The sequence below is a fragment of the Sardina pilchardus genome, chromosome 11, assembly GCF_963854185.1.
Source record: "Sardina pilchardus chromosome 11, fSarPil1.1, whole genome shotgun sequence".
Classification (NCBI taxonomy): Eukaryota; Metazoa; Chordata; class Actinopteri; order Clupeiformes; family Clupeidae; genus Sardina; species Sardina pilchardus.
The window spans coordinates 5215725-5243488 of record NC_085004.1 but is presented as its reverse complement, the minus strand read 5'-3'; the positions used below and the strand labels follow the sequence as shown (position 1 = coordinate 5243488).

The 27764-nt window shown below is 40.9% G+C and overlaps 2 protein-coding genes across 3 annotated transcripts; one reads left to right on the top strand and one right to left on the bottom strand.

Moving 5' to 3' along the window:
- The first annotated feature begins 475 nt into the window (after positions 1-475).
- LOC134095550 (uncharacterized) lies at positions 476-20518 on the top strand. Of its 2 annotated transcripts, none has more exons than XM_062549159.1 (2): positions 476-627; positions 15490-20518. In XM_062549159.1, the coding sequence occupies exon 2, from the start codon at positions 15628-15630 to the stop codon at positions 19060-19062; it is 3435 nt and encodes a 1144-aa protein (XP_062405143.1). In that variant the 5' UTR covers positions 476-627; positions 15490-15627; the 3' UTR covers positions 19063-20518. The 2 variants fall into 2 exon arrangements, with proteins under 2 accessions (XP_062405143.1, XP_062405144.1); XM_062549160.1 differs by lacking the exon at positions 476-627 and adding an exon at positions 1107-1147.
- LOC134095551 (cytokine-dependent hematopoietic cell linker) lies at positions 20464-27365 on the bottom strand. Its single transcript, XM_062549161.1, has 7 exons — positions 27339-27365; positions 25885-25963; positions 25748-25776; positions 25443-25537; positions 23091-23159; positions 22624-22779; positions 20464-21144 (listed from the first exon to the last, which is right to left on the bottom strand). The coding sequence occupies exons 4-7, from the start codon at positions 25533-25535 to the stop codon at positions 20986-20988; spliced, it is 477 nt and encodes a 158-aa protein (XP_062405145.1). The 5' UTR covers positions 25536-25537; positions 25748-25776; positions 25885-25963; positions 27339-27365; the 3' UTR covers positions 20464-20985.
- Positions 27366-27764: the final 399 nt, after the last annotated feature.

Here is a 27764-nt window from a genome sequence, read left to right as displayed (position 1 = left end):
TCAGAATGGACACGAGGAACTTTAAGCATCAAAGAGTCATTTGATCTAGTCTGATAGGCACCAGAATTCCACATAAGCATATCTGACGATGTGACAAATGACGATAGTTAGAGAATGTTCAGGATGTAAAGGAATGCATCTTTCTTTTCAAAAACCACCAAAACCGTCAAAAAGACGATGTTATCTTAATAATAAAAATGGATGACAAACTCTGGAATGAGATGTTATCATCATTTAGACAACAGTGGCATACGCAAAATGCCGATTGTAAGACTACAGCTGTTTCATAACGTGACTGGCCAGGCCACCCGTCTTCTGCGCATCTAGTTTTGTTGGTAAACGGGAAACCCGTGTAAGACAACCGTAGTTCGTCTACAAACCGGCATAGAAAGGGTTAAATAGGACATTCGAAGTTGGTTACACTGTAGAGCTCTACTGCCACAATGTGCCGACAGCCAATCAGACGCCCCGTATACGCTTACGCAAAGCACCCACAATGCCTGCAAAACAACCACACCTTGATACACAGTTGCATGCCTAACTACGACCGTAGATTGGAATTATTTTCCGTTCAGAATATGAGGAAACGTATAAATTCACTATTGTCTGAAGAGCTGCAAAAGAACGGTGAGTTTTGATGATGAAAATCTATCATTTTCCCCTTACGTTTCGAAACCATGATGGCGGCTCAAGCTGTAGTCGGTGATGATGGGGGTGGTGCAAATTTGCATGGTGTAGACTACGATTATTATTATTATTATTATTGTATTGTAAGCTACGCCGCCTAACTCGAATTCGTGCAAAAAATCGCATTTCAGTCCACGAAGAGAGTACTCGTGTGTCGTCTGTTTTCCCCCATTCAGTCTTTTGTGCAGTGTGGACCACTGAAAACCGTAGCGTTGGTATAAAGTCAGCAGCAGCCTGGATGCATTCCTGTCTCAAACCAGGAAAATATGTAGGAATAACGGTTTAATGTTGGTGTTTCTGTGGAAAGTAGACATCTAGCAGTTGGAAACCACGTAATTATGAGGCTATACATGCATGGAAATGTTGGCATCGTGCGGCTACTTCAGTCCGTGTGCGTGAATAATAGAATGGAATGGAAAGTTGGATGGCAAATGGTCTTCACACCTGGGCTTTTGAGAGAGTAAGGCACGAGGAAAGGGCTTTGTGGTGAAGCTGTGGCTGCATGACTATAGGGTTGTCTGAAACGATAATGATCTCCACTGGCTAGTTTTCCACAAGCATCGTGTTTGTTTAAGCGATAGCCTACATCTGTGTAGAAATAACGGATGACAGCCTGAAATGATGAATGGACAGCCTACACTGTCAGGCCTATTGTGTTTCAGGTCGTGATGACCACCTACAAGTTATCCTAATTGAATAACCATATAAGGAAATGTGGGCTACCTTTATGGAAGCTCTAGAAGTTTAGATCCTGGGTTTTTTGTGATCTCGAAATGTTTAGGTTATTATGTCGAGATAACGACACTTTTCCCGAGAAAGTAGGCTATGGGCTATAGGTTAGCCTACTTTCCTATGATTACATAGCTAACTCAACATCTGAAGAAATTAACTTTCAAAATGATTGATTATCCTCCCTGTGCTGGCTATGGTTCTGCAGCAGTCTAAACGGTCATTTAGCAACGACTGAGCAGTAACCTATAGGATTAGTCGGAAGTCCATTGTTGGCTATTGTTTTCCATAATATAGGCATGCAACAGAAACATGCAAGCCATAGCATGCTTTTACTGGGCTGGGTTAGGCTGAAAACAATGTCATTCATTAAATTCCAGTGATCCCACATCAGAGAGGGCCTCCTTGCAGCAATAGTAAATAATAATAAAAAAAGCTATTGTTATGTGACCTTGTTGAGAAGTACAATATCTGTTCAGTGGCCTAATTATGTGTGGTCCAGAAACTATGATGAAATTCACTGAGCAGGCTATTGCTTTCAAGATAGCTTAACTAACTGACAGTTTTTACTATAATCCATATATTGTGATATAGGCTAATGATATGAATAATATTAAGAATAATATTAATATGTTTTATTTGTAGCACACTTTACATTCACATGGAATCTCAGAGTGCTACAGGATAAAGAATGCCATTGAAAAAGTAAAAAATGTAGTCAAGTCAAAAACCATAAACTCTGCTAAAAATATATTTTTTGAGACCACATTAAAAAATGTCTGTCGACTGTGGGACCCTCTGAGCAGAGTTGGGCAAACAACGGCCTGCCATGCACTTTAACCAGAGAGGGTTAAAGCGGAGCGAGAGGCGCAAACGTTCGATCATTTCCATGTTCTGTCTTCACAAAGGGGAGGGGGGCCAAATCCCCCTTTAAGCAGACCTGTTAACATTCGAAATGAACTGCTTGCCAATCTGACAGAGATCGATATCCCACTATGACGTCTTTGCGACACGCCTCTTTAAGCAGACCGGAACTGTTCGAATTTTGCTTCCATAGAGATGCATTACGTTGCTCTATCTTGTCAATAATTAAGGATCTTTGCTTTAACCCACCCCTCCGAGTATTTAATTAGGTTATCATAGGCTGCTGACGATATTTTTGTCCTGCGATAGACGATGTGGCTAGCTTTACTGCAAACTGCTCTCCATTGCTCTTCAGGCGGTTTTCCACCGAAAGCGAACCTGGTGTTGAACTGGTGCCGTTCGAAAGTCTTTGAACCGTGGTGCTATCTAGTGAACCACCCCGCATTTCCACTAGTTCTTAACTGAACCAAGGATGCGTCATCAACAGTGGGTGTTGCATGCAAACACAAAAGTTAATGAGATGCATAAGCGGGAGAGTGATATGACCAGTTGTCCCAGAAAAACAGCAGAAGTAGCTGTTTAAAATGCTAGTCAACGTCTGCAGTCAGTGTAATGCTAGTTAAATCGTTTTGTTTACTCTTGCTACTGCTACACCCAGGGTGTCTGCAGGTTTTAAAAAGTGCAATTTTAGACTTTTTTTAGACCGTCATGGGTTAAATTTAAGACCTTCACGAAGTATTAAAAAAAAGAAATAACAAAGCCAGATTGAGCCCAATAGATCATGAATACCGGACGTAACACTACCGGTATTATTTCTTGACGACGTGCCACTTGCTACTGAACAGAACTGGGCAATTCCATGGGAATTGCATGCCGCATTTGCCGACTCCTGGTGTTTGCTGGATTTCGTGTGAGACTCCAGTGCCTTGATGCCCAGGGTCCTGAGTTTAAGAGTTCTTTTGCAGAACATGCAGTATGCCTCACTGTCGTCAGCGGAAATGCGTTTCAGCCAGGCTGAAAATTGCCCTCTTGAGAGCCAGTTGTCATTGAATTTACATTTCCCCATCTTCTCCTCCCATTCAGACGTTAGCCTACTTCATAACTATTCCCGCCTTGCTCGCACACAGAGAATCAAAATACTTGCTACTGCATCCTGTAACGACAGTCAATCCTGTCACTGAATCAATGTCAACCCCCCGTGTTGATCCCGGTCTTTTGTCACGATTGCCTAACATTTAAATGTTTACCACCGTGCATATAGGGGGGAATTCTCCCATGCGCGTAAGGGTGCGTAAGTCCAAAAAAACGCGCAACTACGCACATTTCCCTCTAATTTAATTCTGCCATCCATCATTTACGCGTGGTAGAGAGAGTTATGCGTTTTGGGTGGAGCAACCCCAAAAACAGTCATCTGTTAACATCCCTAGAACATTGTCAACTGATCTCCTCCGTGCCGTGTCTCGTGTAGGCTACAGTTCAGCTACAGCGGAGCAGCGCCAGGACGAGGAGGCCCGGTCGGAGTGTGAAATATGCGAGTCACTTTTAATGATTTGGAATGTGTTCAGCATCATAAGTTGATCGTTAATGTTAATACATGTATGAGAAAAGTGTAAACAGTTTGTAGTGAGGGGTTTTACAGCCTTAAAACATCTATAATAATTATGGCAGATGCTATTTGCACCCAGGGTGCAAATTATGAACATTGGGTCATTCCGTGTCAAATCACCCAATTTCAGCTACATTTGGAAACTAATTATTGCAACATGAACAACATACTACTCATAAATAAATCTTATATAGCTAAATAAACTGATCAAGCAAAATATACACACATAAGACTGACTAGGGCTGGGCGATATGGACCAAAAGTCATATCCCGATATATTTAGGCTGAATATCGATATACGATATATATCCCGATATTTTTCCCGTAAAGTAGCTGCTAGAACAAAGCACCACTTGATTTAAGGCCCCCTTAACATAAGATCAGTTACACAAACACCTCCAAGTATTCTCCTCAACATTTTCCCTCATGTATTTGAGTTTCCTCCTTATTATCTTAAGAAATCCCTCAAACCGTTGCACAAATGTCCAGCAGCCTAAAGGAAAACCCATATTATTATCTGAGTCAATGCTGATAAATGTAGTTAATTAACCACTTTTAACAATTGAAAATGAATAAATCTTCTGCTAATATTACTCTTCAATCAAATAGGCCTATCAGAAGTTATGTCGTTTATTTAGGCCTAGTGGTAACATAGCTTGCTCAAGTCGTCCTAACTGATAGCCTACCATTATGAGCTTTGGTTTGGTTCACCAGGCAACATGTAACAAAAATGTTTTGGTGCACAAATGGTCTTGCTCTTTGGATGACAGCCAGAGGATAATATCTAACTAGCTAGCTAGTATAGTTCAATTCATGTCTCAGGATTTACTTGATGAATGGATAAATGTCACCAAAAATTATCACGGTAAGATTATAGATCATTAAGCTTTAGGCTATTGTGTTTGGTGGATTGCTTTCTAATTGCATAACTTATTAGCAAGCTAGTTAGTTGCATATGTTGAACGTACAGTACCTGTTGAGTTATTTATCGCTAACATTAGCTACTGATAGGTACATTAGATGTAAAGTATAAAATCGTGAAATTAACGTCACTGTTCTAAGGTGCGCCGTGTTTGGCTGCGTCACCCGTCAAACTGGTCAACGTTTATAGTCAGATTTGTTGTGTTATTCGCTATACCATTTTATAGACAATATGTGCTCACATCTTGATATTATTTTGGACAGTCAGTCCCGCATTTCACCCTCAGAAAAGCATGCACATATTAGCAAACGAACAATCTCCGTGGGAACTGGAATTTGTCGTGCCAGAAAATCCCTTTCAATGCAAATGAAAATCTAAATAACTTAACGAATTTCCTTACCTAAGGATACCATTTAAGACATTTTGTGCAACACCCTTACATAAATTCCTCACATAAGCCTTATGGTTGATACTTAAGGGACACAACTTAGGTGCTGTGTGCAACCCCGCTCTGTGTCAGAAAAAGGAGGGGCGGGCGCGGGGAGCAGCGTATAGATCTCCGGTCAGCGGCTTGCCTGGAGCAATCAAAGCGCAAATTTGAACTATATCGGTATATACGATATGGTCTAATTCCATATCTCATTTTTAAAAATATCGATATATCTTAAATATCGATATATCGCCCGGCCCTAAGACTGACTGGTCATCATACATGCAGCAAGAGGATTTAGCATAAATGCCATCTTTGGCAGTTCCCACTGATATAGATAAAGAATGATGGGGTGGCAACAATAGGATAGCATATCCAGTGTTAGTTAGATCAGTGGGAATGAGCCTGGAGGACCTTCCTCCAGAGTTGAGGAGAGAGGTTGAGAAGGGGCCTATATGCTTGGTATGCAGTCCTCTGTGAGAGATAAAGAGCATCAAGGTGGATCAGTGGTTTGTCTCCATGTTATCTGGGAAAGAAGTGGGAAAATGAATGTCATGAAAGAACATTAAAAAGGGGGGGGGGTTCTAAAATTCAGTGCATTGCCGGATGCAGAAAAAAGTATTGTTTCAGTTGAGATCAGGTATTTTAAAAAGATACTTGATGAATTATCTCCTTTTCATGAATGCGTCTTGGATCCAGGCAATAGCGTTTTGAGCCCTCATACCTTTTGATGAATACTTTTATGTGATAGAAACATGCATGGTCATCTTCATCAAGTGAAATACCTGCTCTAAACTGCATCTGACGCTTTTTCTGCATCTGACAATGCACTGAATTCTAGAAACCCCTTTTTAATTGAATATGTTCATGACTTTCATTTTCCAACTTCTATGGTGGTGTAGAAAACTGTTACATAGATGGCAAGCTAAATCCTCTTGCTGCATGTATGATCAGTCAGTCTTATGTGTGTATATTTTGCTAGATCAGTTTATTTAGCTAAATAAGATTTATTTATGAGTAGTATGTTGTTCATGTTGCAATCATTACTTGGAACAATTCAACTATGAACCATAAAATGTGTGTTTAGATTGGATATGTGCAGCAAACAAGTGAATCTCTTACTCTTCCATTGACTTCCATTGTATTAAAAGAGCACCCCACGTGGTGTAAAGTGGTACTGCAGATCCAATGCAAGTTCAGTGGATTTATAGAGAATATTTTACAAAAATCATATCTCCAATAAAGAAACTCAGCAACAAGCCCAAATTTTGGACAGATGATCCTCACATACAGAATGTGATATGGTAAAATTAAAAAAAAATTCTGTTAACTGTCCACATGGTGAAATGATAGGACGAAAATGGGCTTTTTGAAAATCAAGCCCAATTAAAACAAAATGCTCTGACAATATGACAACAATTACAGCCAAAGTTGATGCATGGACATAACCTTATAGTCCATTTATCTCCCTCAACAATGGAATTCTCTTCTCTGATTGGCTGATGGGATGGCCATTAACTTCGTATAACCTGCTACCTTTGAAGTAGTTCCCGTATCACACTTGAATATTAATTCGCCAAACTCGTTGCGAAGTTTAAATGAACTGTCACGTTGCATCCAAGCTGAAATACAGACGTGCAGAACCATAGTAACATTGTAGCATATGACGGAGGTGGATTGTAGCTAGTTGGATGCCATTTAGGCTATAAAAGTAGCGATCTTTCAAAGATAAAGTTAAGCAGAATCCTGGGATATGCCCGCTTGACAACGGGAGAGATAGAACTAACGACTGGTTTTTGGCCGTAGCAACCAGCCATTTGGAACTAACGACTGGCTTTTGGCCATAGCAACCATCCATTTAGAACTAGTAACGGCAGTTTTGTCCTGCAAGTAGAAAGTTGATATGTGGTGGAAAAGTAGTCCCACAGTCAAGACAGTTTTAGCGATGTTAACGGACGCAACGGTGGAATAAAACTATGTTCTAAATATACAGGTTATGAATACAAACGGGAGATAAGCGGGATAACGGCCTTCGAGGTCGACCGGTTCGATGGAAATAATGGCACGGCGGAGGTAACTCCGTCTCCGTGCTTCGCACGTCGCCGGAGTTCTAGACCTCCACCTAGCCATTATTTCCATCGAACCGGTCACCTCGTCGGCCGTTATCCCTTACATATGAGTGGGAAAGAAACCTGATGAAATTTGTGGCACATACCTTTCGAATGAGAAGCCTTCAAAAGTGATGATGTCTTTTCACATAATGAATTTATAGCCATTTTCAGAGCTTTGCAGAGGGGAAATTACACAAGACACGTCTCATCTGATTAGATTTCTTAATTCAACAGGAAAATGTGCTTCCATTCACATAGTTTCACTGATGTGTGTGAAATACCAAAAGAACCAATAACGTTGCAAGTTGACCAAAAAGGATTGTTCACCACAATGCTTAAAATGACTTGAAGCTTCAAAGGGCTGTAGATTTTAAACCATTAGTGATCCAGGTATACTATTTCAGATTTGTGCATAGGTCTAGTCTACAAACACCTGTGATTTATTTCAGATTTCTTCTGAGAGGGTCACTTTCCGGCACTGGGTGATTTGACACGGAATGACCCCATTACTATTTACACCCGGGGTGTCTATAATGGCAGATGCTATTTGCACCCGGTATTTGTAAAGAGCGATCACTGTTACACTGTTATTCATGCATAGGGCAAATAGCCATTGTTGCTATTTACACCCAGGTGTCCATAGTCAATAATACTATTTACACCCAGGTGTCCATAGTCAGTAATACTATTTACACCCAGATGTCCATAGTCAATAATACTATTTTGTTGTTACGTCACAGGGTGTAAATAGCTCAGCTATGTGGTCAAGGCTATTTGCACCAGGGGTGCAAAAACCAGGGGTGCAAATAGACTAGGGGTGTCACGATTTTCCAAATCCTCGATTCGATTTAATTTTCGATTTTAAAGCCACAATTCGATTCGATTTTCGATCTTTTTTTATTAATGCATTCTATGTGTCATTATTATTATTATTATTATATTCATTTTTTGCCCTCTTCCTATTCTGTTTCAGGGGGCTTTTATTTTGAAAGGAATTTTTATTTTGAAACCGTTCCATCCGTGAGGTTGTAAACAAAAAAAAAACGTCAAACATAGACATGTGAACATAGTGAAATGAAGCAACACAGAATGATACTTTGAATGTTTGTGCACACTCTGAAGACACTCTGAAGAGACCCAAGGTTAGTGTTAATGGAATAAGTACTGATCAATGTGCATTTTAAGCCTTAGGGTGTTTTCACACCAACATCGTTTGGTGCGCACCAAACGGTCCATTCGTACCAAAACCTCTTAGTTCGGTCCGTTTTCGTTGGTGTGAAAGCATTAATCGCACTCGGGTGCGCACCAAAACAAGCGGACCGAGACCTGCAAAAAGAGGAGGTCTCGGTCCGCTTGACTCCCTACCAAAAGTAGACCTCTGGTGCGGTCCCTCTGGTGAGAACGCGAACTGGGGTCCAAACCATAGACTGTAGGTCAAAATAGTGAGTCAAAATTGGCGCCGATTTCTACCGGAAGATAAACATTGAGAAAAAAATCAATCAGACTAATTTTGGTTCGTTTTCTGGTGTGAAAGCGGACCTCACTGGAGTCTATATGCTACATAATAACAATTTCACTGCCTGAAGCGGACCAAATAATCGAATTAGTGGTGTGAAAGCGCCCTTAAAGTCATTTTGAACTGTAGGCTAACTAAATAGTTTTTTTACTTGCTAAGTTGAGAAGGCTAAATTGGTGTTAGGCTAACTGACGTGAATGAACGCAAAAATGCTTCCACACCCGTGATTTCAGAGTAACAAGAGGTTGATGTGCATTTTTTTAACTGGCTGCAGCCTAAAATTAGAGGAGTGTTGATGCTGCACGTGTGTGGTTTTGCGTTTTGGGCATACATGCTGGACGTCACGTTGGGGGTGTGGCTGCATCGTCAATTCTACTTTTCAGTTCGAAGTTCGAGATTGAGATGTAATTTCGATCGATTTCAATTTAAAATCGAGATTGTGACACCCTTAAAATAGACACTCACTATTTACACCCGGGTGCAAATAATCAACAATACTATTTACACCCGGGTGCAAATAATCCACAATACTATTTACACCCGGGTGCAAATAATCAACATTACTGTTTACACCCGGGTGTGTCTAATCAACAATGCTATTTACACCCGATGTCTAACATCCATGTACTTGTACACTGTCTATAGGCCTGTAGGCTATTTACCAGCTCTACAGTTTATAGCTGTTTCGCCATGTCTGGGTAACTTACAATATATGGAAGTGATTATACAAATATTAGGCTGATGAGTGGTCATGTGGTAGCTTGATCAAAGGCAGTTCAGAGAGTTATTTTCTGAGTTGTCTTCAAGGCAGCGCTGCCACTGTTGACTTCTACTCAACTGTACAAAACTGAAATAAAACTAGTTTATCTTTGACAGGTTCAAAAAGCACAAGCTCTTATTTGCCGCGAGGTAACGTCATCTAAGAAAAGAGAGAATCGTTCGTACCATAAAAAAAAGGCATCACCTATGCAGAGATTCGAACCATGAAACCCTGGGCCGAAGTCCGATCACATACCCACTACACTACAGCCCGTTCTGTAAAAGCGGGAGATATTGCATTTAAAATGTGATTGCTAGGTAACGGTAAACAAACTAATAGATCGCATTTCTTGATTTCGCTGACAAATGGACGGTTTTACCCGTTCACTGAGCAAACTTTGTGGAAATTTAGCACCACTTTCCCATCTAAAATATTGTTTTAATAATCCTAAATTGTTAGATTTAGGACTTAGATAGGACATCTCCTGCCAAGATGGTCCGTTTCTTTTGTTGTTACGTCACAGTGTGTAAATAGCTCAGCTATGGGGCCTAGGCTATTTGCCCCCGGGGTGCAAATAGACACTCCGAATAATTATTTCTATAATGATAATTGTAAAAAAACATAAAGCTGCTACTTCGCGGATTTCACTTTTCACGGGTTATTTTTGGAACGTAACCCCCGCGATAAACGAGGGATCACTGTATGCAACTCTTGCGCGCATTCTGCCATGGCTTAAGCACTTTTTCAGCTACGCACTCTGGAGGGCTGGAATAAGGTTGAGCGCCACTACAATGTGAAACAGCATATTGCTCATGTCGGCAGTAGGCCTAGTTCTAAATACATGAAGGCAACACAGAATGTTACTAATCGACATTGCAGTGTCAAGTATGATGCTGGGTCATTCCACCTCAATTCAACGGATTTTAGAGAAAATTTCTGCTTGACCATCTCAGATTTGCTTCAAACTTTTACCATCTAAAGAGTAACAATTTAAACTAACTTAGCCAAAATGTTAGATTGGTATACCTAATACATCCAGAGAAAAACATTTTTGAACATGGTAACCCCCTTCTGATTTTTGGCACATTGGCACCCTCATCTAAATCTGCAGCAAAGTTCAGATGTCACTGTCTCAAAAAGTTTTCAAGCTAAAGACTTCAATTTTTCTGTGAATAATGATTGCTACGTATAGATTCCACATATTCATCCGTAAGCCTTATGTGTTGACACTGACTGTGTTTCAATTTTGTAAAATCAGAAGAAAAATTGCAGATGTTTTTCACATCCCCACATTGGGTGCCCCATTACACAATTTATAAACAAAATGTTTGGCAAATGGTTATGTCTCTCTACAGAAGTGTTTAAGCTGTTTTTGAAAAAGTAATTAAGAGGTGTCTATATTGCTTTTTTGTTGGAAGTATTGTAACACAAAACTGAAACATAATCAATTTGGATGATCCAGAAAGAGTATGGAATGGGCTTTCAGACTGTGCACACTGTTCTTTCAAATGTCAATAGCCTCTGTCGTTGCTTCAGCATTTATTTACTAATTTAGTAAAATATTGGGGAAAACATATCCTGCTTTATCTACAGCCAGGATAAAATAGGCTAGACCTTGGCTATGGCTAGCAGTTATGCCTGGTTCAGGTTACACAAGCTAGCTCAAATAAATAGCCATTGACAATGTCTTATCAGTTTGAAAGGCAAGTGCATTTTTTGACTCTTCTTAGTTCAGAAATTCATGTGTGCTGTGCTTCACTACCATCCATTCAGTATAGCATCCATACACCACTTTTTTTAATTTTTTTATTGTGGTGCACAAACGACTGACGTTTCGACGCACTGTGTCTTCTTCAGAGTCAAACGATACTGGTGTCATTACACAGTTAATAAAGACCTCTCTCCAAGACATTGGTTAGTAGTGAGGGGTGGGTATAACCAGCAATTAACCAGTGGGAGCACTCATCGAAAACAAGATGGGCATTAAATACAACTTTAGTCAGTGTGAAATTAAGAATAACAAAGTGAAAATAAATTCATTCAAGATGGCAAACCAGAGAAAACAGGACAGACATAATTCTTCGTTCAGACCATCGGGCTCAACTGTGTTGAGTGTGTGGATCCAGAAGGCTTCTCTTTGGAGTAACTTTTTAATAATGTCTCCCCCTCGTTGCTGAGGCATTATTTTGTCAATCCCCCAGAATTTTAATGTAGCGCAAGAGCCGTGGCTAGCTAGGACATAGTGGCGCGCTATTGCATAATCCATATTCTGTTTCCGTATCGCGGCCTTATGCTCAGCAATCCGCTGTTTGAGTGGACGTTTGGTTTGCCCCACATAAATCAATCCACAAGGACATTTCAAGATGTACACATGAGTAGAATTACAATTAATTGTAAGTATTTATGTTGTATCGTTTGCCAGTATGTGGATGCGAAAAGTACTTTGTGTCATTCGAGTTTGAAGTGGGTGCACCGACCGCACCGGTAGAAACCTTTAGGTGGTAATGATAACCAAGTTCGTTGCTTAGGAGGGCTCGTATAAGTGTGGACCAATCTGTCTCTTAGTGAACGGGATCGCTTAAACAAAATCAAGGGGGGTTCTGCACAAATGTGACCCTGTAAAGCGGAACCAGTCGTTTCGGTAACATTTATTAAATTAAGTTATTGTGCTCACGTGAACGGCCATAAACTAAGCTTTCCAACGATATGTATATCGAGGGTATTACACAAACGATCGCTAAGATAACCACATCCAAAGTTGACATGGTTCTCCTGTCACGATATGCCAGAAGAGGAGAAATCACCTTTTTAAGCGGCGGGAATGACAGCAAATGTGTTGAATCTTCGCCGGGTTTAACAGTCAAAACGAATGTTTTTCCGTGAAATGCGTTCACGATATGAAACTGTAGACTGTATACAGTCGAATTATGCGAAAATGTGAAATTCAACATTTTAACCCTGAAGTTTGTTATTGTTGATTTTCTCAAAATAATGTTGTGCGCAAAACGACTGATTTCGCTTTGAATGGTCACAAATGTCTTTTAGAGATGGGTCTTTTTGTAAGACATGCCAGTGTTTTTTGATTATGTGTTTAATTTCGCCACCACATTCTGAGAATTCAGTGGAGAAGCAGAGACGAGGAGCTGAAGCTCACCTAGATTTCTCCAAGAGGTGTGTCCTGTGGTTGGATTTGGCTCGCTGATAGGCTGCGGAGATGTCGACTTCGGCATAGCCGCGCTCTTTGAATCTATCAGCCATTTCCACGGCCTTGATTTCAAAATCGTCTTGTCTGGTGATGGGACTATGGGAAGAAAAGTTTATATACAATCCCCTTTGGGGGAGGGGGGGGGGTCGAGACCGTTGGTTGAACTGCAGCCGAGACCGAGTGACAACGACCGAGTCTTTTAGGAAGCAAGTCTGAGTCGAGACCGAGTCTTAAAGGAGTCAAGGCCACATCAAGACCAACCAAATAAAGGGGTTTTCATAATTTACATCACCAAGGATCATATAACAGTTCAATTCCCAAAGGGTAGAGAGGGGATTGTTGGCTACAGGAGCAGTCTAGCACACACTTATCTAAATAACTTCTTTTCTGATTTACTTAAAGACAAGGAGGTCAGCTGAAGTAAAAAATTAGTAGGCTGTCAGCATGTTGAAAATGTTGAATTTTGACACTAATGACAGCAATATACCTGGATTTCACATTCATTGTATCAGATTTAATTGAATCAGCAACCAATTAAACATCATTAACACAATTTAGACAATATTATACCTTAAAAGTGTAAGTTTATAACTCCAATGCAGGGCCTTTTGTATCTTTCAAAACCTTTGCACTGCTCAGCATAGCACCATAGGATATATTTTAAAGCCAGTCAATATTATAATATTCTATTAAAACCAAGAATATTTGTAATGGTGGATATTTTAGAATATATCATGAAATAAAGATGAAACTGTATGAACATGTAACATTGCGACTGTATGGTAAAGTATGGTAAAGTTAGTGAATTGTGATTTAGTAGCCTAAAGCTGCAATTCTTTGATTGGAGCTGTATTTGTGCCTGTTGCTCATATAGCCTAAGAGAGCCGGAACGTTTTTAATGCTTTTAAAAACATAATTAGCGAGATCGTACCGCATTGAACGCTAATATTTTGTCACTAGCAACCAAATCTGTCATCTGTCAAATACAGTTGCATGTTCAGCTCTGAACAAAAACATTCAGGAATTATTTCTACAAAACGGAAACGTGCGTCCCGCCCGGTCGGGATGAATGAAACTGGCATGGGAGACAAGAGGCTATGTTTAAAGTTTAAACTAGCCTGTGTAAACCTCAGACAATTTCAGTATTGTACAACACGTGAATGAATAGCCGTCACAAGTTGTTGTTAGCTGTAGGCTAGATGGCACAAGTGTTTGTCACAACAAATTACAAGATGCAGTGGGCTATGCATTCATAGTAGACGAGTGATTAAAAAAAAAAGATAAAGCGCTCAAAAGTGTTATGCCGCTCATCCCACACATTTGGTAGATTCAACGGAGAACCATTCCTGTGAGAGTCGTCAAATCTAGCAAGGTTTAGGCTATTTGTGTTCGCAGTCACTCTGAGATATGCGTGGCAGTGGCACCTGACCTGATATCAAATACTCATGCTGAATGAGCGCGTCGCCTGTGCGCATAGGCCAACTCGATTTGAAAAAGTTTCTTTTCTTTATGCGTTCTACAGAGAAGGGAGACTAGCGGCTACGGTTTGGAATGACATGGAGAAAACATGACAGAGTAATACGGCGAATATCACTATACATAATATAGTTATTTATTTATTTATTTCTTGAAGACGCTAGTTAAGGCGGCAGCCCTGTGTTGTTAAGGCGGCCGCCTTAGCAGGAAAGCGCTGCGGGAAACCCTGAAGAGATACATAGACAATGTGTTTTTTATTTGGACTGGGAATCAAACAGAGTTGAACCTCTTTATGGACTATATTAATTACACCACCCCTTTCCTGAAATTCACGAGTGAGCATTCTATGGAAAAGGTAGATTTCCTAGACTTAAAGGGATAGTTCGGGTTTTAAGACACAAAGTTATATGGGTTCCCCGTCAGCAACGTTGTGCATCAGCACTGACTTACCCCGCAACAGCGTCCTGTGAGCCGAGATCCAGCCGGTTTTTGATGGTGAAGAAAGTAGTCCGGCAAGTTTCTGGGGTCACGAAAGTAAAGTGTTTTTCTTCTCAAAACCATATGCGTTCAAAAGAGTGATATATTTGCACCACAAAAACGTTGTCCAGGAAAAATTCAAACCTCGTTATCACTTACTTATTTTTCGCGATTCCTATCACTGCGCGCTACTGACAGCTGGACAACGTTTTTGTGGTGCAAATATATCACTCTGTTGAACGCATATGGTTTTGAGAAGAAAAACACTTTACTTTCGTGACCCCAGAAACCTGCTGAAGAAAATAGTCCGGCATCAAAAACGATCAAAAACCGGCTGGATCTCGGCTCACAGGACACTGTCGGGGGGTAAGTCAGTGCTGATGCACAACGTTGCTGACAGGGAACCCATATAACTTCGTGTCTTAAAACCCGAACTATCCCTTTAACTATACGTAAAAATGACAAAGGGAACCTGGAGACAACCATCTACCGCAAACCTTTAAGTAGGAATACGCTCCTCAGAGCAGACAGTCACCACCCTAAGAGATTGATTAAAAACATTCCCATTGGCCAATTCTTACGTCTAAAAAGAAATTGCAGCACCGAAGACGATTTTGAAATCAAAAAACTGTAATACAACTGCTAGCACAGTTACTATTCTGTTTCCTTCATTATATTCAGCTATTATTTTGTATTTCTGTTTCAGATTGATTGAAGGATGAAGCTTAACCATCCATTTCAACCCACTGGATATCCAGAAGATTCCTGACCTAAAACTCTTTGGAATATGTGACTTCAAGGCTGCCGACTCCTCAGGGCACAAGGATTACGTGGGGATATATACATGACTGCTCAAAACATGCAGCCTCCACAGAGTCAACATTCAAATGTTCTCATTTCACTGGTTGGCATAACAAACCAAGGACCTTCGCAGACAAGCAGCCATAAGCTGTTCTGCTCCAAATGTCGCTTTTCCACCAAGGACCATGACCTCTTTGAGCGACACTTGGCTCAGCATGCAGGGGTCACCTTTACTTGTAACATGTGTGGCCACATCTCATATACTAAAGTGGAGTCTCAGCGGCATGCCGTGCAACACTCCGGAAAGTTCCCATTCAAGTGTGACTTCTGCAGCTATGGCGCGGTGAGACGAGACTATGTGGTGAAGCATGTCCAACGAGTACATGCCAAGAAGAAAGTGGGTCCTTATCAGGACGGAACGCAGAATGTTCTAATAATGGGAGATGTGTCTATAGCATCTGTTCCCAAAGTAGGACTGCCAACTTTTATAGATGTCACTGAACAGACAGCTAAAGCATCTAGTCAGGCTTTTGATATGGTGCCAAATTGGATGCCTTTGACAGTGAGTCAGCCACAGAGGAACAGCACAAGCCATTTGGGCAGTATGTTGAGCCAGCAAGTCACATCAAACAAATTTCTCAATCCACAGAGCCAGTATGTTGGTGTTACTTCAAAAACAGAGTGTGTGTCAACAAATCTGAATTCTGCTGGTGGACCAAACCAGATTATCAGTATAACTCCAATTAGGATTCCTAATGCAGCAAATAACGCTAATGGCAATGCAGCGAACATCAATCTTCCAGTGGGAAATCAACCAAAATCTTATACAGGCAAAGTCCTCACAAGCTTGAAACATTCCACAGGTATTGCCCCAGATGTGTATAGTGTTATCCCTAGTCAAGCCATATATACAGCTACTCCTACTACTCCAAACACATCAAATTACTCAGATCACCGAACACCTCCAATAATCCTACGGAAAACTCTGCAGAGATCAGTGGACATGATTCCCAATATAACCAACAGAAATCTTCCAGCATCCAATGTTGCTACAAATGGGTTTAGTGCTATCCCCAGACAGTCACTACATTTGGGTACACCTAATACTTCAACCACACTGAAACACTCAACTGGCAGAACACCTCCAAACATCCTACGGAAAAGTCAACAGCGTTCAACAGGAATTGGTCCAAAACCATCGTATGTGTTTAATAATAGTGTTGCAAATCAGGCTTGTGTTGGGTCATCATCAAACACAATTCCTATAAGTATGAGTCAGGCCCTTTTAGGTCCTTCAAAAATGACGGTTTTGTCAAATCAGACCACCAGACCAACTCTAGGTGCAGTTTCTAATGTGCCAGGAAAGATGATTACTCTGACTTCAAATAGGCCCCTAGCTTCTGCAATAGCCTCATTAGGTCGTTTAACAAACAGGACTGCCAACACAGTGGGCCAATCACTAAATCCCCAAAACCGAAACACAGAATGCCAGATCGGGAGTAAAACTTCAGAGTCTTTCCTGCAACCTTTAGCCCTTCAGGGGAAATGTCTCCCTCATATAATCAGTAAGCCTGAGGTGGTATCACCTGTCCAGGTGGAGCTGCTGGAGCCATTGAACCAGCCAATTCACCACGACCGTACTCTGACTGTTTCTTACCCAGAGGAGATCAGCATCCCCCCAGGTAGCCTGGTGGAGTTGGTCGAAGTGAAAACTGTTAACGGCACCCAGGAGTTGCAGTTTAGGATCGTGCCACAGCAGTCTGTAGGACGTTCAGATAAGAACGCCTCAAATGCTGCAGTTGCTGCTCCGATTCCTGCACCACCTGCTGCTCCAAGTACAACCTTCAAGGAAGTTGTGTATAGGGATAAAAGGCTGAGTGAGATGGAGACTTGTCCAAAGATGGACTCAGGTCAGACTCCTATTTCAAAACCTAGTTTTCTTAAAACATCCAGTGCACCCATCGCCACTTTGAAAACACACTCTGACATTAGGGTTAATGTGAAAGAAGAACCACTTGAACATGACTGTTTTCTTGCACCTGTGTCACAAGAGTTGAATAAAGGGTGTGGATCACAGGCTAACTCTGTAAGCATAACTACTCGTCTCCCAACTGCTGCACTCCGACAGAGAAATTCCTCACATTCTTTACTTTCTCATAATAAGCTGCCTTTTGCTAGCAACAAAAGTTCAACCTCTGGTGGACTTCTCAGAGACAGCAAGGTTCCTGAAACCTCAGTGGAGATGCATAGAGACTGTAATGGCGAGGTAAGGGAAGCTGAGGGCTTGCCTGTAATCTTATCTGTATATTCACTGGAATATAGTCCGAAGAGTGAAGAGTTTCCACGTGTAGTTGAGAGAAGGCCGACACATGGTATTGGTGTAAACAACTATGAGACCTACACATCTGCTGAGGATTGTGCCGATAACCTCTTGGTTCCAGGTCAGTCGTCAGTTGGAGAAACATTAAGCCAGTATTTGCGGCAAGAGGGGGATTATGCAACGCCACCAGCCAAAGCGAGGCCTATGGACAGGCCAGAGAATGAAAATAACAGACACAAACTGAATACACACATTGAAAGGCCTGCCTGGGCGTCACCAACTCAAGTGTTGGTGAAGAGTAATCAAACTGACACACCCAGTACTGCTACAGACTCAAATTCCAGTTTGGATTTCACTGGATGTAAACCAGCAGAGCCACACCCAACTCATAGACAACCACAAACATGTTTATATCTGCCTGACACTGAAGCCAAAGGAAGAACAAACTGTGAGGCACATGTTAGTAGTTCTGAACAGAAATCGTATGAGCAGCTATTCACACTGGTTCCAAAAGTGTCTTTAGTAAGGATTTCAGATAAGCATCTCCCACCTTCTCAACCTGAGAGACAATCAGAAAAGCACACAGAGAATGACACTTTTACAGCAAGACCAGTCCTGTCCTGTGCCTCCAATTATCAGAACATCTCTGTCCACCAGCAGGCCTGTCACGAAGTTCTCAAGCTTCGCCTGAAAAGGAAAAAGTGTGAGTCCGAGAATGACTCATGCGATATCTTTGAAGCACTGGTAACACCACCGACTCAGACAAACGTTGAGCCATTCATTTTTCCAGAAGAGAGGCAACAGAAAGAGAAGATGTCTGCTAAACGCCGGAAGCTCAGTGGCATTGTGATCTCACAAAGACTTTGTCTGACTCCTGTAAAGGACGATCAGCCTGTGAAATGCCCAGGCCCCAACCAGCCAGTGGTTGTCCTCAACCATCCACACCCACTGGCTCTGAGGTTAGGAAGAGGCCTACAGTCACCAGTAGACAGAGGAATCGCCCCACTGCGCATTGTCTTTTCTAGAGACACTCACAGAATTGTACCAGAATTTGTGAGGTCCCCGTCATTAAAAATGAAGTTTAAAAAAGTCCAGGGTAACCAGTACCAAGTTACTGAGCTGTTGGCTGAAGGGATTTCTGACAAGCTGATTTTATGAGTCTGACCATTTTCACCTACATTAGGTGTGAAGACACTGGGCTTCAGGTTTAAGAACCTGTGAATTACAGCCATGTGTACATATCTCTTTACAGTATGTAAAAAAAAGTCAAGTTAAAGTTTTTAAAGTCTTGATAAAGCAAATGGCAGACAATTTTAAGGTGTTATTTTATATGACTTAAATAAATCATTTTGTATTGATGATAGCGTTATTACTCTGATGTGTAGTGTCCCTCTCTTATGTTGTGCTCTAACGTTCGCTGTAGTGTTGCCTCTGGATTGCACTTTTTGAGTGTTGTCTGCCCATGCAGAAGTTGAACCGGATAAATAATGCAACTTTCTACACTGTCCAATCTGAATAGCTCGATTATTACTTGAATTGGAAGTTTTCATTCAGTGTGTTTGTTTGAGTCCAATGGATCAATTTAGCCTGGTAGTAAACCAGAACCTGAAATCTTTCAGATAAAGGATCTGGCCACGAATAATGAAAATGGCCCAACTCGAGGGGCGGCACCAAGCATGCATTAGAAGACCTCACTGCACGCAATTGGATAACACAACCAATGTTTAGTCTGACTGATTCTGGACTTTGACGCAATTGGATAATACTACGACCATTTGATTTGATTTGATCTGATTTGGTTGGTTACTGCAGATGGTTGCGTAAACGTAACATGCATCATTGCTCGTGGCCAGAGTATCTTCTGGACACAATTCAACTTGTGCTCTCGCGAGAACCCTCTGATTTCCAGGGTATTTTTGGCTTGAGAGTAACAATGGCATAAGTCACGAACATCTCTGAGCCTGTAGGTCTTTTTATCTATCCTCCCTTCCTTCCTCTGTCCTCTTCTCACTGATCTAGATAAAGAATGATGGGGTGGCAACAATAGGATACTCTATCCAGTGTTCTTTATAGATCAGCGGGATCGAGGCGGAGGGCTGAGGAAGGAAGGAAGGGAGGATAGATAAAAAGATTTATTAGAGGCACCCATAGTTTCCTCTGGGGACAATAAAGTGTACCTTACCTTAAAAATCGCCAGTCAATGTCCTGCCCTCACCTTTCTGTTTGCATGGCTGTTAGTGTTAAGTTAAGTTAAGTATTAGAATGGTGGACAAACAAGTGAAAGAAGTCTATTTTGCTGCTTGTTATATGACCATGAGTAGAATGGTGTCATTTTAAGCATACTGTATATCAATGAAGAAAGTTTTAAGGTGATGAGACACAGGGCAAACTTGCAGGTGTTGTTGAAGCAGGTCTCCATTGATGTTGAGCTTTTTTTTTCTTTAGAGATCGTATTACAGAGTCAGTTTTCATCTGAAATTTAAAATACCTGACCAAAACATTGAAACCTTCTGTATTGCACCCGAGACTCACAATGTGTTAAGTAACCGTCTTGCCATGTCCGTGTCAGTATGTACTTTATTACAATGTAAATAAAACTGGTTCTTTTGTATTTGTTACAGTGTATAATTGAATAATTGCATGTGAAAAGCAGTGATTATGAGGCAATCATTGATCCATATAACATAAAACATAATCTTTGCCAACCTTACCTTGCCCTTACACCTGACGAACTATAACTCGCAAAGGCAACAACTACAAGCCATAACTACACTGAAAAGCACTGGTATAAGAATATGTAAATCCCCCAACTTTTTATTATGCCTATTTATTATACAAATTTCCCTTCATTTACAACAGAGAGTGGACATTCAGCCTCATTTCCTTGCATAACCAAGGCAGAGAACAATTAGTAATGAGGAATTGAAGACATTTTCCACTAAAAAATGAGCAAACAAGTTCATGACAAAGGGATTTTACAATCTCACAGTGTATTTGCCAATATACTGTATCTTTGATCATTAATTACTGATCATGTTTTTCAGTTGTTAAGTGTTCATTTGAAGCTGCCTTGCTGAGTCTCTATGTGTCCATTCCCAGCAGCTGAAGTATGTCTTTTCTGGTGACGGAGTACAGAAGAACACATGTTCTTTTCTCGTCTTCATGCGGGTTTCTTCCATCAATCAGAGCGATTGGAAAAATAGAATGGAATTTGATGATGTCAGCTACATTATCGAAAGCCTGTTAGAGTAAACAAACAGTTCAGATTTCCATAAATATAAGGACAATGCGTGAATGACTAATCCCTACTGAGACACAATGCACAATGTCTAGCTAGCATATAATCAGTTGTGAATATCTTGAGTAAAGTAACTTAATAAAATAATATTATATTCAAAGAATCACTTGACAATGGGAAAAAAAAACAGTAATGTCATCTGGGAGGTCTATATGCTTAACCAGTAATATGGGAGGTCTATACATGCTTCAAGGCCGAAATCATGATATATTTTGAGGGGGACTGCCTGCCTTCCCTGCACCCCTATTTAACTACTCATGTGCTCTCCAAAACAAAGACATCAAATGTTAAGCTACGATAGCCAATATTACTACGATAGTGATATACTCATTACTAAAATAATAATTTGCTGATTTAATCACAAACTAAACTTAAAAAGGTGTACCTACAGTCAATGCTATAGGTCTATTATTGGTGGGACATTTCATATCTTAACACTATACCAATTCATGTCGGCAAGGACATGGTTGAAAGGAGCATGCAAGCATGCAACACAAGCATGCAAGGTTGTTACACTGTGGTAAAACAGGTTTACCCAGGCACTCAGTCGCTTGAATGAGATGACATGTTTAACTAACACGCACACATATTTACAATTGGCTTTAGGCATTGACATTTCTGAGAACAATACACAAAATCTGATAAGGAGCCCATGTGTCCTGAGCTCATTCTTCTGTCGTTTGTCTGTGATAGTCACAGAGATAAATGTTGTCCTGTCATGACATGACATGACATTACATACACACACACACGCACACACACACACACACACACACACACACACACACACACACACACACACACACACACACACACACACACACACACGTGTGCCTGCAAGGCAATAATTGTGCAGCTTGAAATAACAATAACCGAAACCAATCAATGTTCCAATGTTACATTAACTCATCTTCAATCAATCAATGTCAATGCTACCGTGTCAGCACAAATATGCATTAAAACCATTGTGAATACACTAGCCATAGGGCAGCTTGTCTTTATGTATATTTCTTTTGCTTTGGTAGTAGGCATTTAGGGCATGTGTGTCATGACAGACCTGTTGTTCATCAGCCAATCACAGTGGTCACTGCAAGCAAGCTTGTGCATGAGAATTGACGTCACTCATAGCAATAGCACCGGAGCTTTTTTCTTATCTTATGAGCTGTCATTTTCCCTTACTAAAAGTTAGTCTCGGCCGATATTTGATTAGCTTAATAGAACACATTTGGTTAAAAACTGTGACTGGGAGTAAACATCAAACGATGTTTTGCACACACACACACACACACACACACACACACACACACACACACACACACACACACACACACACACTTTCATTTTGTGTTATATGACCAAATGTACACAGAATTCCCATGAATTAAACCACCTGACTCTGTCAACAGCTTCAGCTCACTTACGTCGTTGGTCCTCAGTCCTGTGCCCAGAGTGAACTTGCTGGTGCCTTCACTGTAGCGGATCTGGATGTTGTACACTCGGTGCTTATAAAACACTGCCAGCACCAGGGGCTCCTGGGGAGTGCTCTTAGAGCAGTCTCGAACCAAGAAGGCTCCCTCCTGTCGATAGAGCACAGAGACTGTGATGTGTCCAAACAACCTTTGACATTGACCTAAATCATTTCCAACCTGCATAGCACTGTCCATTTCCTAAATTCAAGCCAGTTAGCGTAAACCATTCACAATCTTACAATCAGGTGCCCCATGCTTAACTGAGCTTTCGAAATGAACTAATGACTGATAGCTGAACACACTGGACTTGGCTAATAAAACACATTTTAATTACACTGATGACATTGCACACTCATATATGACAAGTGAGTGTTTTGATGCCAGAACAGTGCAGCCTGTCAGGAGGATGTTACATTTACCCTGTTGACCAGATGAAGAGCATGTTCAGCCTCCACTCGGGAAAAGGAACCCACATACCAGTCTGACATCTGAAGAGAGACACACAACAATGGTATGTTTTTTCCCCCTTCAATATCATATCTCAGTAAGTAACGATATACCACACCAATTTTCTGAAATAAACATAGTCTAGTAGGTACATTGTTGTTTGTATCCTTTGTCTCTTAAGAATACATGTTTGTTAATGGGTTTTTTCTCTCATTAAAAATGCTTTGATGTTGGTATCATACGGAGCCCGGGAAGGGTCAGGTGGGTGAACATTTTTTAAGTGCACTTTTGCGTTCCCTTTGCGTTCTTTGCACACTTTGCGTTCCCTCACAATAGTTTTGCGTTCCCTCAATACTTTTTGCGTTCCCTCGCAATACTTTTTGCGTTCCCTCACAATAACTTTTTCGTTCCCTGGCGATAACTTGTATGTGTTCCTGTCAACTTGGGCTCCATACGTAAGGGATAATCAACGACGCGCTGTGCGTTTACTAGGAAAATAATGCACGTTCGAAGTGGTAATGAGGTCCAGACGCCGCAGGCGTAGCGGCCTTTACACTTCGATAAGTGCATTATTTTCCAAGTAAATGCACGGCGCGGAGTTGATTATCCTGCTTATACCACTGCTACTATCATTTTCGTTTATATTGCACCACACTTTATTGGTAGACTTCTGAGGGTCCTGACTTTTAAAACAAGACATCGAGAACTTTTAAAAAGCACTGGTTCCTGGTTTCCATTCGCCGCCATCTTGAATTTAGTCACGTGACTGATTCATGACTAGTTCACGTCTTGAATTTAGTCACGTGACGAGCCGGAGCGGAACTATAGGCGCGTTCAAGATGGCTGCGCAGCACAAAAACTGCGCAGCACAAGATGCACCCCGTTAAAAATCTGTCCACGTTGGTCTAGATGGGTGTATTTTCGACTCAGCAGTCGGTATCACATGGCCTCAACTTAACCAGCAAGGTGTGGCCAGGCGGCTGCTCAGCAGCGGCGCAGCCACCTTCTAGCTACTGCGGAGCACAGCGGAGCCTAGACCTGCCTTCATGACGTCAGGACTTTGCCCCAATTGGCTTTTACATCCCTGACGTATGTGCAGGTGTTTAGATGCCTCTTCATATCCACAAGGGTCCGTGCGGGTCTGTGCCTTGTGTTTCGTCACATGGTCAAGTCTAGACTACAGGAAGTAGAGAGTGTACAACTTCATAGCAGCGTTTGTATCCCCTCCCCTGCTGCCACCGGCAGCTCTCGCTGCTGCAAGAGGTCATTTGGAGTTGAACTTGAACGCGCCTAATAGCTGTGACGTGAAACAGTCACGAATCAGTCACGTGACTAAATTCAAGATGGCGGCGAACGGAAAACTTTCAGAAGTGACTGCCTGAATAAACAGTCATGTAAGTAAACCAGCTTTTTCAAAGTTCTCGATGTCTTGTTTTAAATGTCAGGGCCCTCAGAAGTCTACCAATAAAGTGTGGAGCTACTTTGAGCCTCATAAATGGTGTAAAACAGTGATTTATTTGCATGGCTAAGCCGATGCCGAGGCAAAACCTGTTGCTAGCATCGGCTAACGAGCGGCAGATTTCTGAGTGCAGGGGGCAGGTCGAGATCAGCTCTGAGACAAACGCTCACACTCGGTATCATGTTTCAACACACTTTAAGTCAATATCACACCGGAATTCTCCTTTAAGTTTTACTTTAACCTGGGGCTCACATACAGCAATATACTGGCGGATTTGTCTGTGAGACACAATGTGATTATAAGCATGAAAACTCTGAAGCGTCTGCTAAAGAAAAACGGCTTGTTTCGGCACAGCATGAGAGTTGACAGCGCATTAACCTGACGTAGCCTAGGCTAGCCTACTGTATTGCGCCCAATGTTGTCTTTATGTCTCAGAACGTAGTTTGAGATTTCAGGGGAGACTTATTTGGCTGCTCCTAGGGCCGAGGTAGCCTACTTGAATCAACTCGGGTTAACACCCTCTCTCCTTCACAACAGCATGCAGGTTAATAACTTGCACAGTGGTTTGGATCCGAGGATTTATTTCATGATCTCTATAACAATATAGCCTACATTCACATCGCTCAGGTCCCTGTAACATGCCTCTCTCTCCCACTCGAATCTCACACACAACCTCGCTCCCTCTCTACCCCTCCGCAAACGGAACATGCGGCTTAATGGACATACACATACAAATTATTGCGAGGGAACGCAAAAGTATTACGAGGTAACGCAAAAAGTATTGCGAGGGAACGCAAAAAGTATTCCGAGGGAACGCAAAAGGCAATTGTGCTAATACGATTTTAAAACACTGGTAGTTGTATACCTCTGCAGGCCTCTCTTGAGGATGGAAGTTAGAATGATCTATATCACTTTTTTCTTGAGGCCACTCATGATGATGTCTCTTCACAGAGTGCATCTCTGCACACAAACACACACGCACGCACACACACACACACACACACACACACACACACACACAAACTAGATTAGCAAACAAGCTGCATTATACACCTGCAAGGTTATAGGCATTTTACATACACATTTACTGTATATTGCATACACATTACATTGCATATTTGTTTTCAAAATGTAATGTAAATTATTGTAAAGACTGACATAAGAAATTACCTGGCCTCCCCTCTTTCCGATGTATTTGTCTGTAGAATAGTTGCAATTATAGTGATATTTTAGTATCACATTTATTTGTTTATATTTTTACAGAAAATAAATGGTATTTCAGAGTTACAAAAGATTTAGCACAATACCTTGCATCAAATAGCTCCTGGGACTCAAGATCTAAGGACAGTCTTTGTGATGTTGACAGTGGCGGTCTGCCTTTAGGACCTAGGTGACAGAAAAGATTCAGGACTGTTCAAACAAGATGTCAATCAGCAAGGGTAGAGCTGAGGTGTGATCTGTGATTAACACCTATTCAACCAAATGATGTCATGGGGGAGGCAGAGCTTTCTATTCAACTATTGTGTGGAAAGGTGTCGTTTTTCTATTGCCACCATTTCAAAACTGTGGTAAACGGTAGCAAAGCTAATAACTTTAAGAATCCTTCATCAATACGATTGGTTAGGCTGATGGACCAATGACTTCAAAGCCCGTCACCATGCCAGTGTTGGAAACGTTTCCCAACTGTGAGTCTCCAGACTCTATTCCTGAAGTGAATGAGTCTGGTTTTAAACTGGCTACATGTTTCCTGCATGGTCCACCAAAGTTGCATAGTGCTATACCAGATGGGCAGAGCAATGACAGAGACACCATTCTTCCTGTTAAAATGCAGTATACTATCAGATAGATTTTGAGTATGTCAGGTGAATTCATGGTAAAAACCGATGTGAGCATCAAAAATGTGATCAGTGATCACTCAAACAACCAGCATAAGAGAGTTAATTGAGCTGTGAGTGACACCTAGAACGGGAATGGGAAGAGAGAGCCATTCCAGGCAATGAATGAGATCAACCAAATTACCATACAGAATAAAACATGTCACAAGACTGATTAGGTGCTGTCCCAGATAATACTGGGATAGCACTCAATCAGGGTTATGTAAGTCACTTTGGACACAGTGTCTATTAAATCAATACATGTAAAAGTCATAAGTGATCAGTTACCAACTGCATTGTGGATTTCTTAATTAGTCATGGGTGTGTTGTGGGCGTAACATCCATGAAATCAATGAGAGTGACATCTGTCATTCCTTGGCATTTTGATGATGAGTGAGCACATCTCTATAGAAGGAATCTGTGTATGCAATACATGCCACTAAGGCTTGCTGTCCTAACACGTGTGTGTGAGACAAGAAGAGTAGCCTGCACTATACATCTGCACTCGCCTACATGTATATAGTATTTGAAACAACAAAACAAAGGCATACATTTTACACAATAACATTCAAATAACTCAATAAAGATCCTACAGTAAGGACATTCATCCAAGCAGATTAGTCATTGTTGCTAACGACCATTTACATTTCATTATTTTAAGAAATTGAATTGAGTTAATTTGAATGCTTAATCATAGTTCATTCAATGGTGAATTGCATCACTGTAACTTTCAAAATATGTAGTACAACAAGTTGTATACAGACACTGAAATGGATTAGTCTCACCACAGAGATTATTAACATTGGATATTGTGTGAAATAGAACATTTCTGATTTTCTTTGAATTGTTAATTTATAGGTCATTTTAACTACAATTGTTGTACTTACGACTGGGTGAAGATGAACCTCTTACGTTGATCTGAAATCAAAATATTGGTACAGTTAAAAAAAACCTAAGATTTTTGTGCACAAAACTCTAAAAAACTAAAATGTCTGGCCATTTGTGTGATGTGTTATTATTAGTATTATTATTCGGTGATTACCTTTTGCTGTCTTTGATGATTTTAAGTTGCATTTGAAAAGAAAAGAGAGCAAGAGTAAAATTGCATTGCTAGAATAGTCCAAATGAGCGAGAGAACACTACTGTAGGTAAGTGTCTTTATACTAAAAATAATACTAAATTGATTTTTAATTTCAATATAAGATTAATAGCTTGGTTCAATGTCATTTTTGCAATGTATACATAATATGCATAATAACATTGTACAGTATATGATAATAGCGTCTATTATAAGATAATATAATAATAGACAC